This window comes from Eptesicus fuscus, chromosome 7 (assembly GCF_027574615.1).
Source record: "Eptesicus fuscus isolate TK198812 chromosome 7, DD_ASM_mEF_20220401, whole genome shotgun sequence".
Taxonomy (NCBI): domain Eukaryota; kingdom Metazoa; phylum Chordata; class Mammalia; order Chiroptera; family Vespertilionidae; genus Eptesicus; species Eptesicus fuscus.
In genome coordinates this window covers 92,272,017-92,289,962 of record NC_072479.1, presented here as the reverse complement: position 1 = coordinate 92,289,962, position 17,946 = coordinate 92,272,017, and the positions used below count along the sequence as shown (strand labels likewise).

General features: G+C 36.7%; 1 protein-coding gene across 2 annotated transcripts; it reads right to left on the bottom strand.

The window, feature by feature from the left end:
• Positions 1 to 255: 255 nt before the first annotated feature.
• On the bottom strand, positions 256 to 15,592 carry ACTR6 (actin related protein 6). 2 transcript variants are annotated; one of them, XM_008144777.3, is made up of 11 exons: positions 15,431 to 15,592; positions 13,867 to 13,984; positions 12,363 to 12,431; positions 11,132 to 11,255; positions 8,920 to 9,055; positions 8,773 to 8,829; positions 5,778 to 5,876; positions 5,605 to 5,683; positions 4,374 to 4,545; positions 2,611 to 2,749; positions 256 to 1,043 (listed from the first exon to the last, which is right to left on the bottom strand). In XM_008144777.3, the coding sequence occupies exons 1-11, from the start codon at positions 15,496 to 15,498 to the stop codon at positions 914 to 916; spliced, it is 1,191 nt and encodes a 396-aa protein (XP_008142999.1). In that variant the 5' UTR covers positions 15,499 to 15,592; the 3' UTR covers positions 256 to 913. The 2 variants fall into 2 exon arrangements, with proteins under 2 accessions (XP_008142999.1, XP_054575374.1); XM_054719399.1 differs by lacking the exon at positions 12,363 to 12,431.
• Positions 15,593 to 17,946: the final 2,354 nt, after the last annotated feature.

The following is a 17,946-nucleotide window of genomic DNA, read 5'->3' as shown; positions in this document are numbered from 1 at the left end:
TTATTTTTAGGGCTGTTGGTCCAGCTTTTTCCTAGATTTTCTGAGCTGTCCTCTGTCCTGCTGATAAATGCTGTTTTGCTTAGGATCGCTCTAGTGAGTTCCTACTGTTTGCCATCAAAGAAGCCTACCTGACCCATTCATTAATGTCATTGTAAGCTGTTCCCTTCGATAGGAAAGCTATGGCCTTTAACATCTTAATATACTTACTGTAAATTATATGAGATTTTAAAACTAAGCACTAATATTCGTATCAAGTTGAACAACCCCAAGTTAGCTTCAAATTTATTTCAATCCCCCAAAATTGTGCGGTATTTTTATGAGTGAATACATTTCTGCCAACATAGTAGTGACCAGAAACACTTTAGTAAATTGGCTTTACTCTCCACATTTTCAAACTTACTCTAAGTAAAAAATAAACATTAAACACACATAAGAATGGTCTTTACAACTTTAGTATATACAAATAAGAATGACAAATTTAAAGTAAAATACTTAGTTCTAAGACAGAAATCATACCAGACTGAAAACACTTTGGCCAATTCCTAGTCACAGTCACACAAAACTACCTCCTAAGGAAAATTGACCAGTGAGACAGTTAAGTCTCTGCTTTCAACTATGAAGAATTAAACCTAAAATGCATTCACTCTTTCATCTTCTAATGAAAGAGAACCTACTCTCAGAAACAGCATAAGCATTGTTATAGTAATCTAGCTCCTAAATGAAAATAGGGGCTGAGTTACAGTTCATTTAGTAACCTAGCTGAGAAACCTTTGAAAATTACCCCTAGATCAAAGTATTTACATAAGTTCAAGTCTTTTTCTTAAGATAAAAGGTAGCACAGATCCTTAACCTTTAAAAAGAACGTTTAAATTAAACCTTTCTCGGAACCAGTCAAAACTTTCAGAAATGTTTCTTAAATATCAAATTTCTCTTCACAGATGCTATGTCCATTTTCTTCATAATCTTCTCTTGTTACCACCATATCTTCAAAATCATCATTCTCTGATATCAATTTTCCTCCTTCCCAGGCATAAGTAATAGGGCTAAAAATAAAGGTAACATAAATGAATCCAGGTGATCTTATAAAACTAAAAGGCAAAAACATTAATTAGTCACTAAAATGTAGCAGTCACTACCCAACAGAAAGTCATTAAAGTGTGAAAATAATCAGAAACTTCATAGGACTAAAGCAAACTCAGAAAGAAAATAATCTTTCTCTCTCTCTCATTCCCCCTCTAAGATCAATATGCATACCCTACGAAGAGGATTAAAACAAAGAAATAAATAACTATAATAAAATGCAGGATAAAAATCCAGTATGCTTCATACTGTAAAAAGAGTATATGAATATCAATGATGATAAAAATCATTTCAATATCTAATGGTAGTTTATTCTTTTACCTGATAGCTATGAAATAAGTAATCAGATGAGGGCCTGCTGTAAGTTTTGAAAATTTCTACTTTAGCTTTAAAACAAAACTCTAAAATTAAGTCAGATATGTGGGGTCTCTGCCACTTAAAACCTGGGAGGAAGCAATTATTAGATGTATATTTGGTAAGAACTCCTGCCTCCAGGTAAAGAGAACTGGGTTTTGATTTGGTCACTGCTATCAACTCACTGTAAAGCCTTTGCCAACTTATGAGTCCTTGCTTTTTTATTTACAAAGTAAGAGCATTGGACAGGATGATGTGTAAGCCTTCCTTACAGCTCTAAAATTCTGCCTTAATTTTTTTACCAGTAAAGTAGAAATGATATTTGCTTTTTCTCATAAAACGGGGTAGGGGAATATATATAAAACAGTTTGAATTTAAGAAAAACTGATTACATTTAAAAGTTAATTTAAAATATTTTAAATTATCTTAAAACATCCCAAAAAAACTTATGCATGGACATAACTTATCTCAATGGGTAAATTCTTAAATTTCTATACTTGAAACTCTCAGGAAATGACACACTTCAGATAACTCAAACAGATAATAACCAATTGCTTTGCCTATAAAAACTCTTAGGAAAGAAGACTGACTTACTATAGGGAAGTGATCTCATATTAACCAAGTGCCCATCATGTTCTAATCATTATGGTGGGCACTTAACATACTTCATAACACTGAATCTACTTAAATGGAAGGTTTGTCACTTCAATTTTGTTGTTGTTGTTGTTAATCCTCACCTGAGGATATGTTTTTCATTGCTTTACTCAGAGAGCGTGGAAGAAAGGGGGGGGGGGGGGAGGGAGAGGCAGAAGGAGAGAAGGGGCAAGAGAGAGAGGAAGAGAGAGAGAAACATCGATGTGAGAGAAACATATCAATTGGTTGCCTCTCAAATGAGCTCCAACTGGTGGGGGGTGGGGGTGGGAGGGAGTGAACCCGAAACCAAGGAACATGACCAGGAATTGAACCTGAGACCCTTCAGTGTGTGGGCCGATGCTCTAACTACTGCACCAGCCAGGGCTATCACTTCAATTTTTGAGCAAAGGAAAATAAGGATCCCAAAGGTGACATAAACCTGCCAACATGAAAGAACCAGGTTTTAAACTCAAGTCTGCTTTATCCACAGTCCACTTGATCTACAGTCTACCATGTTTTGTGTCTATATGAGCCAACACTTACTTTTCAGGTAGCACAACAGAAACATCATAATCTGTTGGAGTGAGACATCGAACTTCTGAGTAAACCCGATCCCTAAATCCTGGGAAAAGGGAATTTCCTCCTGTCAAAACAATGTTCCTAAAAAAATGCGGCTGCATTTCTTTAAAAGAAATAAAAGGAGAATGGAGAGAAAAAAGACATTAGAAAATCTGTTTACCTATCTTTATGGAACAATAAGGATGAGGGCTTAGGTAAAAGCAATTAGGGTTACAGGTACTGGTTGGGAAATTGTATAATATTTTTATAACCATATAAATTATAATTTCTGAGATTTTATAATTATATTATAGATAAATAGATATATTAAACAGAAATATGACCTCTAGATATTGAACAAATGCTAAGGTGAGGGGCTGAACTATGGGCTACTTACTATAAGCTATACATATATCAGTAACATTCTACTAGCGGACATTTGATATTTATAATTGTTCTTCCCTAAAATGGAAGGGATCTTTGTGTAGGTTGAGACTGAGCTAGTGAAAGATGAAAAGGAGGTCCTTCATTACATTTTAACTTCATACTATCTCACTCAGACAGGTATTTGTGTAAGTATTGTGCAATACTTAATAGTGAAAAATACTCATAATCTATAATAATATTTAAAGAAAGGATCTTGTTTTGCACTCATTAAAGTTACATGATGGTAAACATTAAGTGCCATATGGTTAGCCAGTATTAAAAGCCTACTCAGCACCCCAGGGACACTTATCAAGAATTACAATACTGAGCCCTAGCTGGTTTGGCTCAGTGAACAGAGCATCAGCCTGAGGACTGAAGGGTCCCAGGTTCGATTCTGATCAGGGGCACATGCCCTGATTGCAGGCTCGATCCCCAGTGGGGGGTGTGCAGGAGGCAGCCGATCAATGATTTTCTCTCATCATTGATGTTTCTCTTTCTCTCTCCCGCTCTGAAATCAATACAAATGTATTTTTTTAAAAAAAAAGAATTACAATACCGAGTACCAGCACAAAACAAGGAATGAGTATATATTGACAGAGTCTCCTGGCATGACGTTAAAGGAGTATAGTATAAAATGTTGCATACCTCATGACTATAACTTTATATAAAGTGTGAAATTAATATGAAATATTAATATGAAAATAGTTGTGAAATAATTATATTAGCTGTTGGCATTATTGACTTTCTTTTTCATTTTTCCTTTTTTTAATATATCGAAAGGAAAGGATGTTGCATATGCTAGGTTTTCTCCAATGCCTAGTGTTCCTTCCTTATGAACTAGGAAGACATTTTCAAGATATAAAAGTACTCTAACACTCGAGAATATTAGTTTAATCATGCTTCTGGAGAACCCAGACATCACTCCAAAGTATCATACTTCAATCTCATTAAAATTATATCAATCCAAATATAACAAAAAGAATAAACCAATCCTACCAACAGCTGAAAGCCATTAAGTTGCTAAGTTATAAAGTCATGTTCTGTGCAAAGGTGGGTTACATTAAAACTTTTTCTAAAATAAATATAATACTCCTGGAGAGAAGAATTTCTTCAAGCTTAAGTGGACCATAATGACTTTTCCCATAGGAGATGTAAAATCTGGGACCAATAAAGAATTACTCAAGTATATTATTGGATCTAGAAATCTCTACAAATAAAAGACTTGCTATTTCCTGAAATTATTTGGAAGAAACAGATGACTTCTCAAGTTCACATAAGGTTTTGTAAAAATATCATTACTACTCAGTATTTTAACTATGTACCTTCAGGTAAGTTCTGAATTGAATAGACAACAGCTTCTGGAATTCCCATTTCCTGAATTCCTATATCAGAAGGATTAAAGAGTATTTCCGGAACAGCAAATCTTTCATTGGCCAGACGAAGAATTTGTTCCCCAGATTTATATTTTCCACTTAACACCATCTCTTCCCTTGGCTTAAAGCAAAAGATAAAATGTTTACTACATTATCTAGCTCACATGATGAATAACATTTAGTAATATGTAATACTAATATATTAACATGTTCTTGGAAGTTTCAGGTTCTCAAAAGTTAGAAATAAGTAGTTTTCTCTCCTGTTGCCTAAACTACACAAATAAATAATTAGTGACGTTAACATAGCTATTCTCCCAAAGATAGTCCGGCTTTATTCCACACATTTTAAAACAGAAAGAAAAGAACAGATGAGAGGAAACGTCATAAACTACTTATAATAGTAGACTGATTGTGATTTCCAGAGAACAAAGAACATACTCTCAATAGAAAACACTTACTGTCTTATGTTTCTTCCGTTATCTACTTTCACTCCCCTATTGCTTATTGAATACTGTGGTTCATTCTATTAGGATATTCCCTTTCCCTTGTGCAAAAAGCCTACATCTTTACATTTATTATTTATTCAATCTCTATTTAAAAATCTGTTTCCAAATGACTTAAGCAAATATATGGGCATTACCACTGAAATTCTTGTTATTGCTAACCCACCCATCTGTGAGCTGTGTTCTTGAGGAATTAGGGGGGGAAAAACCTCCTTCTACAACATTCTACATCATTAAAATAATATTCCATCTCAATTTTACTAAGAATCATCAGCTTTTCTAAATTCAGTTATAGACATTCACTTCATTTGACTCAGATATGCAATTTTCCTCCCATAATAGAGTATATCCTAATCCTCTATATAGGTATAAAAATACTTAAAATATGTAAAAAGAAATATCAACAATTCAGTCCTGGGTCAACTGTATCAATATTCCTAACAGGCAAATAACCAACTTCTGTTTATCTCCAGATTTGTCATTCAGCTGACAGTTCTTTTTCTAAATAACTTTAGTGAGACATTTATTATTCATTTATGCACTTGTGCCTGGAAAAATGGCCACCAGGAGGGCAGCCATCAACAATTCTGTTAAGACTCCACAATCCCAGCTGGATGCTTTTCAAATCTAACTGAGGTAGTCACTTGAAGAAATATAATGAGGATTTTTCAAATTACCTTACAAAAGCCCTTTTTAATTGTACTAAAGTCAGGCAAAACATAGTCTATCATTACTGTATTTTCTTCTCCTTTCAACCTGGAAAACAAAATAGAAACTTATGAAATATTTTAACTATGGATAGCATTCCCAAGAATCAACTTCCCAATTCTTAGATTACCATTATACATACTTGGCAATATCCATATCTCTATAAAAATCCTGAGACACATAGCATACATCTTCTTTCACTTGATTAATCACGTGTGTTTCATCCATAACATGTAACTGCCTAAAAAGAAATAAAAATTTAAAATGGAAAAGACCCCGACTGGTATAGCTCAGTTGGTTGAGCACTGTCCTGTGCACCGAAAGGTCATCGGTTCGGTTCCATCCCTGATTAGGACACATGCCTGGGGGGTGGTCTAGATCCCATCCAGGGGAAGGGGTGCAGGAAGCAGCCAATAGATGTTCTCTTTCTCTCTCTCAAAAACATATTTAAAAAATGATATGGAAAAGATTTAAATAACTTTTAATGATCATTTTAAATATTTTTTTCTGGAATTAAATTTTTAGGTAACTAATTTTTTAAAATAGTAAATTCTTGAATGTGTAAAATATTTGTAACTTTATGAAATACTTATTTGTTATTATTTTTTACTTAAAACTTTTATTGTTGACACTTGCACATGTCCCCCATTTTCCCCTCCTTTGCCCACCACCACCCAGCCCCATCCTATTTCCATTATTTTATTTTATCTCCACATTATCCCTCTAAAGGCAAATATAAGTCCAGTTTAAAGGAAACTGAAAACGTGTTAAGGGGTAAGGTTTACCCAATTAAAGAGCAAACTTTTTCCTCCAACCATTCTGAATAGAATCTTGCTTTTAACTCTTTGCACTTTCTTTTCTGATTACAAAAGTATTGTGAGTCAGCACACAGTACCTGGCATGTAATGGATGCTTAGTAAATATTTGATGAGTAAATAAAAAAATAACACAGGTTTAATGTATAAAGATTTGTAAAAACAAAAATGTAAGGTTACTTCCTTTGAATATTTTTTGTGTATATAGATTATATACATGTTTACTTTTTATGTTTTAGACTAAACATGATCTCATGAACATTTTCTTATGCTATCACATACTCTTTAAAAATTATTTCTTATTGCTCTAAAATATCCAATCAGAGTGATCTATTAAAATGTATTTGTCGATGTTCCTAATGTTGGAAGTTTAGATCAGGGAGGAAAGATACCTGGGTGTTTATAAACATGGACTTAGGAGCCAGAGACTTAGGTTTAATCCCAAATTAGTAGCCAAGTTACTTTGTCTTTTTAGGACTCCAACTCTTCAACTCTAAAAAGGTAATATTGCCAATTTAACATAGCTATAAGTTTATCATTCTAATCATATATATAAAGTGTTTAGCACAGACCCTGTACTCAATAAATAATTATTGCTTCTGCCTTAGCCGGTTTGACTCGACATTGTTGATAGTGGGTACTACAGTGTCAGCCAGCGGACTGAAAGGTCCCAGGTTTGATTCTGGTCCTAGTAGAAGTCGTGCAGGAGGCAGCCAACCAATGATTCTCTCTCATCATTGATGTTTCTATCTCTCGCTCCCTCTCCCTTCCTCTCTGAAATCAATAAAAATTTATTTTAAGCCCTGACTGGTTTGGCTCAGTGGATAGAGCATCAGGCCATGGACTGGGCGGTGGCGGGGGGAAATCCCAGGTTCAATTCCAGTCGAGGGCATGTACCTTAGTTGTGGGCTCGAGCCCCAGTAGGGGATGTGCAGGAGGCAGGTGATGGATGTTTCTAACTCTCTGTCCCTCTCCCTTCCTTTCTATAAAAAGCCAATAAAAATATATTTTAAAATATATATATATATTTTTTAAATAATAATTATTACTTCTATCTTTTTGCTTTTGTTTTAACAACATAGTCATATACACCATATTCCACCTTCTCCAAGATGCACAAATGTACCAATGAAAAGAAAAAAATGCTAATTAAACTAATACAATTCTAAGGTACCAACGACTGAAAGATTCACCTCAATTTCAAAGGTTAAAATGTAAAAAAACATACAACTTAGGAGTAATGAAATATAGTACTTTTATCTATATCTCTGATTATTATGATTATTTATTCATACTCTAGAACACAGAATACGAAATACTTAGTCTCTTGGTACACTGCCAAATTGTTTACCAGAAAAGTTATTTCAAGTTGTGCTCCGATCAGCAGCAAATAGAGAGTGCCCATATCACAAATCTACATCATCTTTTGAAAAAGTTCCATAAATGTGAATTGTTAAATATTTTAATGTGCATTTTCTCTAAGAAGTGCCATGAGGAAGAGGAGTTCTTGTCTATTTTGTTAACTCATGTATCCCCAGCTCCTAAACAAATAACTGATAAGGATTTGAATTAAATCTGTAATTTCTAGAGGTGTTTAACATTTTTTTTATGTCTGAGAATTATCCATATATACCCTTTGCACGTAACTCTCTAGTGATCACCTATCTGTGCCACTGACCATTTGTTTTCTGAGAATTATCTAACTAAGGATACCTTTCTTATGGGTTAATAAGAGCCTGTAATTAATAAAGAAAATAATCCTGTCATATTTGTTTCAGGTTTATGTTTATCTTAGTTTTATTGCTTTTTTAAAGTATATTTTTATTAACTTCAGAGAGGAAGGGAGAGGAAGAGATAAAAACATCAACGATGAGAGAGAATCATTGCTCAGCTGCCTCCTGTATGCCCCACACTGGGGATCGAGCCCACAACACAGCATGTGCCCTGACCAGGAATTGAACTGTGACCTCCTAATTCAAAGGTCGATGATCAACCACTCAGCCACGCCAGCCAGTCTCCTTATACACATTTTAAATTTGTTTTACAATGCACATGTACAACATTTATCATTTTAAAATATTGATATATTAAATTCTGTAGAATTGGGGAATGTCTTTTTTAGTGGACAATACCATTTTAAATGCTAGAAAGCTTTTCGATTTAAACATCGTTAGTATTTATATATGTGATACAGCTTTTTAAGCACTAATCATATAGAAATGCCTCCTGAAGTTACAACTAAAGGTAAAGAATAATTTTAAGTTGCTTGAAAAACTTCTTGCCAGCATCCCATCCTCCCAAAGAATAAAAGTTAAGTATTACCTATAAGATATGATCTCCTTTAGATGATTGGTTAGGAGTTTCCCTCCCACATTTATCCTAAAAAAGGAGAATGGAAATTTGGATCAGTTTATTGCACATTTTTCAGTTTTATTCTAAAAAATAACATAAAAATTAAATGCAACTCACCGAATAATTGCTTCTTTTTTCTTTTTACTTCTACAATAAGGCACTATATGTGTAAAGGAGTACCCACTATCAACAATGATACAGCATAATTCGGAAGGGTTATCTCGGAAATACCTATGTGCACTGAGAGCCCCAGCTATTAAAAAAAAAGGTAAAGAGAAAAAGAAACATTATAACTATTTTAAAGCAATAAAGAAAGGTAGAAACTAAGGCAAAGACAAATGTTTTCTTTTGTTTGTAAGAAAAATGTTAACTTATTGTATTCCTAACTGTCAAAAGTTCTTTATAGTGTTTAAACTTTCAAATATCACTTTTTGTGGTAAATACAAATTTGTGATCAATTTTTAAAGGTAAATATTCATTTCATAGCTTATAAAATTATTTTAACAGCAGATAATTTTACTGAGCATTCATTACATGTTGGACACTACACTAAACCCCATTGAGTATGTGTGCTTTAAATCTCACAACAATCCCATTTTACAGAAACTGCAGCACACAGAAGTTAAACAATGGCCCAGAGTCATACAATTAGAACCAACCAGAGCCAAGATTCAAACCTATGCAGTGTGAGCTTCTCAACCTTGAAAATATTGACATTTTAGGCCAGAATATTCCTTGCTGTTAGGGCTGTCCTGTGCATTGTAAGATGTTTAGCAGCATCTGTGTCCTCTACCCACTAGACAACCGAAAATGTCTCCAGACACTGCCAAAAGTCCCCTGAGGAGCAAAATCACCTTTGTTGAGAACACTGTTCTAGAGATTCTGCTCTTAACCAGAATTCTGCTCTTAGTACTAGAGGACCAGTGCATGATTTCGTGCATTGGGGGGAGGAGGTGTCCCTCAGCCTGGTTTGCGCCCTCTTGCAATCCCCTGGCCTGTGGGGATGGGGCCTAAACTGGCAGTTGAACATCCCCTGAGGGATGTAGCCGAGCGCCAAGCGGCAGGCGGCCAGGGAGGAGCCTGAGCCGAGGCCGGGTGCTGCACCACTCACGCTTATCCCGGTCGGCTGCACCTGCTGCACCTGCTGCTCGGTAGCATTACCATAGCATTACCACAGAGTCGGGAGAGGCTCCCACCACCGCCACTGCAGCTGGGCTCGCCAGCTGTGAGCCTGGCTTCTGGCTGAGAGACGCTCCCCCTGTGGGAGCGCACTGACCACCAGGGGGCAGCTCCTGCATTGAGCGTCTTTCCCCTGGTGGTCAGTGCGCATCATAGTGACCAGTCAACCAGTCGTTTAGGCATATATATATATATATATATATATATATATATATATATACACACACACACACACACACACACACATATATATATATATATATATATATATATATATATATATATATAAATGTTGCTTTATACAGACTTTAATTCTGAAAGCTAAATATCTGAGTACATTCATTGTACGACCATTAATGTAATTCTAACCTTTAATAAACTTACTCCTTGACAGAATCTATGTTGGCAGTCTATTAACATTTTTTCAATCAATCCTATATAATAAAGATGTAATATGCAAATGGTTGTTACGCCGTGAAGTGTAATGACTGACCGCATAACGACCAGATCATGGATCAGCAGGAGGGTGGGGCAGCGAGCTACAAGCAGGCAGCTGAGAGCTGCAGGCGGCAGAGAGCTACAGGAGGGGGCAGGGCAGCAAGCTATGAGGGGGGGGGCAAAGGGGCAGAGGGAGCTACAGGAGGGCGGGGCAGCGGGCGAAGAGCTACAGGAGGGTGGCATAGAGCTACTGGCTACAAGCGGGCAGCAGAGAGCTACAGGAGGGGGCAGGGCAGCAAGCTATTAGGGGGGTGGGGAGAGCTACAGGAGAGCAGGGCAGCAGGCAGAGAGCTACTGGAGGGAGGCAGTGAGCTACTGGTGAGTTACTGGTGCACGGATTCGTGTGCAGGGCTACTAGTAATAATTATAATAGCAAGCTTACCTGTAACAGAAAAGATAACTACCTCAGAAACAATAATCTTTCAGAGATTAGATACACATGGCTAGTAACTTCACTAGGGTAAAATATTATACAAGTAAAAGATAAAATGAAAGAAGTCTGACTAACTAATCTCTAAGGGTCCATCTAGTTTTGAAATTCCATGTTTTATATTTTTCAAATCTGAAAGAATATTCTTGGATTTTAAGTGCTCATTTACCCTATTCATATCCATATTCACATAACTCAATTTCAACCAAAACTTTAACTCACCATTTACTCTTAATACTGCTTGGAACTGGTATTCTTCAAATAGGATCTCATTCATTGATTCTTGAATAGAAGTAAAGTTAAAATATGGTTCTGTGATAATAATATTAGTATCTAAAAAATCAACCTAAAAGAGAAAAAAAAATCCCAAAAGCTTTATAACTTTGTGCTATAATTACAAACATATTTCACATATATAAACAGACTTATTTGAAACTCACAATAATCCTAGGAGACAGCTCTTATTATACTCAGTCAATAGGTGAGCAAAGGGAGGCACCTGAGAAAGTTGAATAAGTTACCAAGGTTCATACAACTAGTTAGCGACCTAGGCTTTGAACGCAGGAAGTCTGGTAACAGAATTCATGCACTTTAACTATTATTCAATTTTAGCTGTCTTAATAGTAGCATGAACAAAATGGTACTATTGCCGAAACCAGTTTGGCTCAGTGGATAGAGCATCGGTCTGTGGACTGGAAGGTCCCAGGTTAGATTCCGGTCAAGGGCATGTACATTGGTTGCGGGCACATCCCCCAGTGGGGGGTGTGCAGGAGGCGGCTGGTCGATGTCTCTCTCTCATCGATGTTTCTAGCTCTCTATCCCTCTCCCTTCCTCTCTGTGAAAAATCAATAAAATATATTAAATTTAAAAAAATATTTTTAAAAAATGGTACTATGAAATTGTTTAAATATAATTATGCAAAAGTAATGAATAACTATAAGCATTGGAGCTATTGTTATTTTGCTTTTAAATGTTAAAAGGCTAGAAGCTTAAGGATATTTAATGTGTACATAATTCTCTACCACCCATTCTTAAGCAGCATTAACATTTGAACATTTTCTCTATATACTTAAAGTCACACTATAGGCATTACAAGCACAAATTTCTCATATTGTAATATTCACACATTCATATATTTAGGCAAAAATATTTTATTGTGAAAATAAAAATAAGATACTGAATTGGTCTAATAATAGAAATCTGAAGTAAACTTTTAATCTTGAGTTTCATACAGAGTATCTCTTATCAACCTCAAATTCCACTTTAATATGGAAATTCTATTCACTTGCACTTACTTATTATTTAGAAAATCAAAGCCACGCACAGAATATTAAGTGACATAAACATATATCTGAAGCATATTCAAAAGTTTATAAACCTTAAAATATAAACTCTAATTTTTCATTTGAATAAGACTTGGAAATAAATCTGAATACATACTCCAGCTTGTTACCTGATACATTTCTTTTCCAAAAAGGTAATCCCAAACTTGTCTTTGAACATCCCAATTCACCAAGTAACCCTAAAAAATTTTTAAATAAGTTTAATCATCAAAAATATTTGAACAATTAAAAAAAGTCAGATTAATATATTCTAAATTGCTGATTTCTATCTCTTTATGATTACCTTCACCAGTCTAATGATGTTTGAATTTCAAACTAATTATGTTTTTCTCCTTTTAAAAGTTCAAAAAATTACAAATTAACAAAGTGTCAAGGGTTCAAAAGATGTAACAAGTACAAATGCTTCTCTGTGCTTATTTTCTTTAATGTGTTCATCTCATTTAGCTTTAACACAAACAAGTAAAATTCAGTACCCATACCCACAATCAGTAACTAAATCATGGTTGGTTATTTATTCATTTATTTATTTTTTTTATTTGGGGGGGAGAGAGAGATGAGAGAGGGAAAAGGAAACACTGATTTGCTGTTCCATTTATTTATGCATTCATTGGTTGATTCTTGTTGTGCCCTCACCGGGATCAAACCCACCACATTGGCATATTGAGACAACACTCTAACAAACTGAGCTACCCAGCCAGGGCATGGCATGGCATGGCATGGCATGGTATTTATTTTATTTTATTTTTATTTTGTTAATCTTCATGCGAGGATATTTTTTCCATTGATTTTTAGAGAGTGCAAGGGAAGGAGGGGGAGAGTGAGAGAGAAACATTGGTTAGTCGCCTCCTGCACACACCTCAACTGGGGGGAGGGAGGGGGACAGAATCTGAAACCCAGGTACATGATCTTGACTGAGAATCAAACCCGAGACCCTTCATTGTGAGGGCCAATGCTCTAACCACTGAGCCCACTGGCCAGGGCGGTCATTTATTTTTAATAGGACACTTTAATTTCAAGTTTTGGTTTTAATAAGATCTTGTTTAACATTTAGCTCTGGCCGGTGTAGCTCTGTTGGTTGGGCAATAGCCAGTGCACGAAAAAAAAAAAAAGGTTGCCAGTTCATTCCTGGTCATGGCACATTCAGGTTACAGGTTCAATCCCCAGTAGGGGGTGTGCAGAAGGCAGCAGATCAGGTTCTGCTCTCACAGTGAATTTCTTTCCCTCTCCCTTCCTCTCTCTTTAAAAATCAATAAAAACATTTTTTAAAAAAAGAAAATTTTAATGGCATTTTTTATTTTTATTTTTGCAAAAGAACATTTATTAAGTAAATTACAAAGGCAGAAAAAGTAATTCCTAGAAGTAATGGCTTAGGAAACAAGTGATGGGAGTAAAGGAAGGGCCCTCGGAGCTTGGGAGTGAGGAAGCTGATGGTAACATGCCTGGGCCAGGAAGGGGAAGGGGAAGGCCTGCGTGTGCTCCCGGGAGGGAGAGCACCTAAATGACATTTTTTAGAAATCTAAAAGTATTTCCATACATGCAAAATCTTACATACACATTTAAAGTTATCTTTAAATTTGGGTCTATAATGCTAGAAATGGCATATAATTGAATTACCTTCTGAAAAGGAAGGATATAAAAGAGTCCAGAAGGGTCCTTTATTTCTTCTATCTGGTTAGCAGTAAAAGTTTTAAGACGTGCTGTTTTTGACCTGAACTGACAGTTAGGAATAACCCTATAAACAAAGAATCAAATAATATAATTATTCCCTAAATACTTAGTTGCTATAAATACTTTTACTTCACCACCACCCTGGATGCCAGAAAAATATCCAAAACCAGTGTTTCTCATTGTCTTCACATAATAAAAAGTGTCTTTCCCTCCCCTCACCCCCCAGGGCTCTAGTACATACCAGGTTATATACTGGATGCTTTTTCTTTCTCAAATACTCCTCAAGAGACCCTTACAGGTGGGTATTGGTCCTGCCACCACACAGATAAAAGGGCATCTAGGTAAAGTTCCTGGTCTTTCTGGCTTTAATTCATAAATTTTAAATAAAATTCTGGTAAAAAGTTTACTAGTACAAGTTCAAAATTCTGGCCATAACATCAAGTTGCCATAAAGTCAAAATTTTCAATCAGTAAGATGCTTTGGGTACAGAAGTAGGAAGTAGTACTTGTAAATGTGGTTGTGTCCACCATGAGCTTACAATCTATTTAGGAAGACAAACTAGATCCATTATCAGCACAGGTTTTTCTCTGTTTAAATACATGATTTTTTAAAGCTGCATTGTAATCAATCTTATGGTTGTACTACAATTTTAATAAATCTGGAATTCTTGATTATTTAGCATCCTTCCTTAATTTTTGCTACCACACACAGTGGCTATAAATAATTCAGAGCATCCAGTATTTACTCTTCTCAAGCATCTCTAATGGATTCCTTAGATAACTGGTAACTGCTGAGTCAAAGAATAAAAACAATGATACACATGCCTAAATATTTTCCAGAAGACTAACAATTTACATTCCTGAGCAGTTCAATTGTCCTTTTTCAAAAGAAAACGTAAAGGAAAAGAAATACACACCCCTCTGTGAATGACAGAAGAAAAGCGTGTCTTTAAATCTGTTTATTCTTTATGCAAACACATATACAGTATTTGATATATGCTATGGTAGTATTTGTTTAATTGACTCTACTAGTATAATGGAGCAGGTCCGCCAATGAGCACTTCGAAGGGCTTAAGACACAAGCTTTCGAATTCTCCAGCTACTAAGACCGTGGTTTTTACATTTTGGGGTCATAAAACCCTCTGAGGATATGAAGCAAGCTATAATCGCGTCTCCAAGAAAACGCATTTGCCCACGACTCCTGCAGATCTGTGTAAACGGACCCCACCTGGCTCCCCCGAACCGCTTCTCTGGAACCCTTCGGTACAGAGCAATTTCCGGTGACAAAAAACAAAACACACGTCCCACTTCCGGGGCCCCACAGCCCAAAATTAACATCTAAATTCCAGTTCAAAGCTTCCCGACCACCTCGCTCCCACGAGAGCATCCCTGGGGCTCAGCTTCAGGCCGCGCGGGGGCGGGGGCCCTGCACGGACGTCCCAAAGGTGAAGCGCGGTGAGTGAAGCTGCCAGGCCTAAGTGCCTTGCTCCTCGGTAAAAACGAGCACTTACGAGACATTCTCGTGGCTGTAACCGATTTTGGCGTTGTAGGCTCCGTTATCCAGCACCAACGTCGTCATTTTAGCACGAAACCCAATGCCTTTCCTGTCTCTTTCCGACCCTTCTCACGTTTTCTTCCGGCACTCTGCGGTTCGCAGGGGTGGAGCTTAAGGGCGCGCTTCCTGTATCCCTTAGCAACGGAGGACGCCGGAAGCGGGAGACGGCCCAGCCACCGGCTCTTCAGCCAGAGTCAGTACTAGGCGTTCCAGCCTAACCCATTTAGAAAAGTCATGGCGAGATCGAAGAGTGGACGCTGCTAAATACTTTTCGCCCACTTCGAATTTGTCCTTTACTTCAAAGTTTGACTCGCTACTGCAACCTTCTTCTAACCCCTGTTGCAAACCAGCTGTGTGTGTGTGTGTGTGTGTGTGTGTGTGTGTGTGTGTGTTCGGATAGTGTTCAGACAGTGACAATTATGTAGAATAAAGTGCAAAACCATACTCAGCATGGTATTAGGTATGAGGTCTCTTCAGTCTCATTCCCCTCCATTGCCCATCCTACTGTACAATCCAACTACCCTGAATTACAAATATGCTGTTAGGCAATGCAGGGTGGGATGGAACTCCATTGTTTGGGCAACAGGGTTGTTAATCTTTCCATGATAATAGGCAGTTCTTGAATGAGAATGGACCACATTCCAAGGTTGACTGTCCAAGGTTGACACCCAGGTCCTGGGGGCATACAACTCCCAGCCAGGTTAGAATGTCCTTTCTTTAACCAGAACAAGTCAATCATGGTTAACAGAGTATGATTAATATTTCCCAGTACCATAACTAATCCCCAATATTCTTTTTGCCCCCAACAACATTATTATCAGTAGTATTCTCTTTCTTCCTTTTAGCATATGATCTTTCTCTGTTAACTTGCATAGATGGCAAACTCCATGAAGTCCGGCACTCTACTCCATTGGTGTCTACATTCCTTTGTATTAAAAAAAAATCATTGAATGTACAAAATTAATTATGTCAAATTTTAGTCATTCTATTTTCTCTGATATTAAATTGATAAGATTCCTTACTACATACACGTAAAGAATATTTTATAAATCTTACCTCGTAGAGCAGCCATCATTTCTAGTCATCTCTTACCTTTTAAAATATATTCTTTTACTCCAGTCTCTCTTGAGTATAAGCCCTTTCACATTTAAGCTTCTCTTATTGCTTTCCTTTGCATGCTTCTTGGTCAGGATCATTTTTGTTCTTGACTTCAGCAGTAATTAAACACTGATAAATCCAAAAGCTGAATTTCACCCCAACTGTAACCTGAATGTTTCTACCCACATATCCTTAAAATAATCTTAAAAGGCTACAAAACCAAAATGGAATCTTATCTCCAAAATGCCTATTCCACCTACATTACTTTATCTCAATTACTAGAGGCTCAGTGTACAAAATTTGTGCATGGGTAGGATCCCTAGGCCTGTCCGGCAATCAGGGCCGATTGAGGCCTTCCTGCTGCCAGCTGGGGCCTTCCTTCCTTCCACGCTGCCGTCTGGTGGTCAGTGCATGTCATAGCGAGCGATTGAACTCCCGGTCTCCCGGTTGAAGTCCTGAGGGGACACGTGGCATATTAACCTTTTATATATATAGATTGGTGTGCCCCAAGTTAGAAACTTCAACTATTTTCAACTCCAATTTTTGATTTAATCTCTGGAATCTGTCCTTGACTTTCTTTCATCTCTACTAATATTGCCTTATCTCTCACCTGAAATAATGCCTCTGCATCTTCAATGCCCTTCCTCCCTCTATTCTCTTATCATCATGTTCTATCCTCTGTGCTGCCAGCATAGTTATCAGCAAGTGTTTTCTAAAACAGAAATTCAATCCTCCTCCCCAATTTCACTCTCTGTAGAAGTCTTCCATGGCTTGACATTGTCTATGTAATAATGTGCATGCATTTGCAACCTCACCCCCCTTCAGCCATCTTACAGTGTATGCTAGTAAATGTTTAACAACCAGATCTTCAGAAAATGAGATCCTGATGTGTAGTGTTTATCACTGTGTGCGGAACAAATGCCATCACAAAGGACATTTACAAGCTATCTTGAAATCACCAAACAACGAATACAGCATCAGAAAGAAATGCACACAGTTGGTTCTCATGAGCTGGTATAAGCCAGCTTCAGCACAGACTGTTCAGTAAAAGCTCTGACCTATCCACCTTCACACTACGCACTCTCTCCTCCCAAGTTTTAGCACAAACAATCTCAAGCACATAAGTACTTTTCAGATATGTATTTTGGCAATGTATAATTTTAAAACAATTAAAAACATGTCTCTCCTATAAATACGTAATAAACATGTGCAACATACTTATTTGTTATAATAATGACTGAAAAAATTTTTAATGTATTGATTTTAAAGAGGGAGCGAGATAGACAGAGAGAGAGAAACATCAATTTGTTGTTATACTTACTGATTCATTCATTGGTTGATTCTTGTATGTGCCCTGATCAGGGATTGGTATAT

Coding starts and splice junctions, on each gene's coding strand:
- ACTR6 (XM_008144777.3), bottom strand. CDS start 15,498: ATGACGACGTTGGTGCTGGATAACGGAGCCTACAACGCCAAAATCGGT. Junction 5,684..5,777: donor AGAGATATGGATATTGCCAA/GTATGTATAATG, acceptor TTTGTTTTCCAG/GTTGAAAGGAGAAGAAAATA. Junction 2,750..4,373: donor AATTCAGAACTTACCTGAAG/GTACATAGTTAA, acceptor TTTCTTTTAAAG/AAATGCAGCCGCATTTTTTT.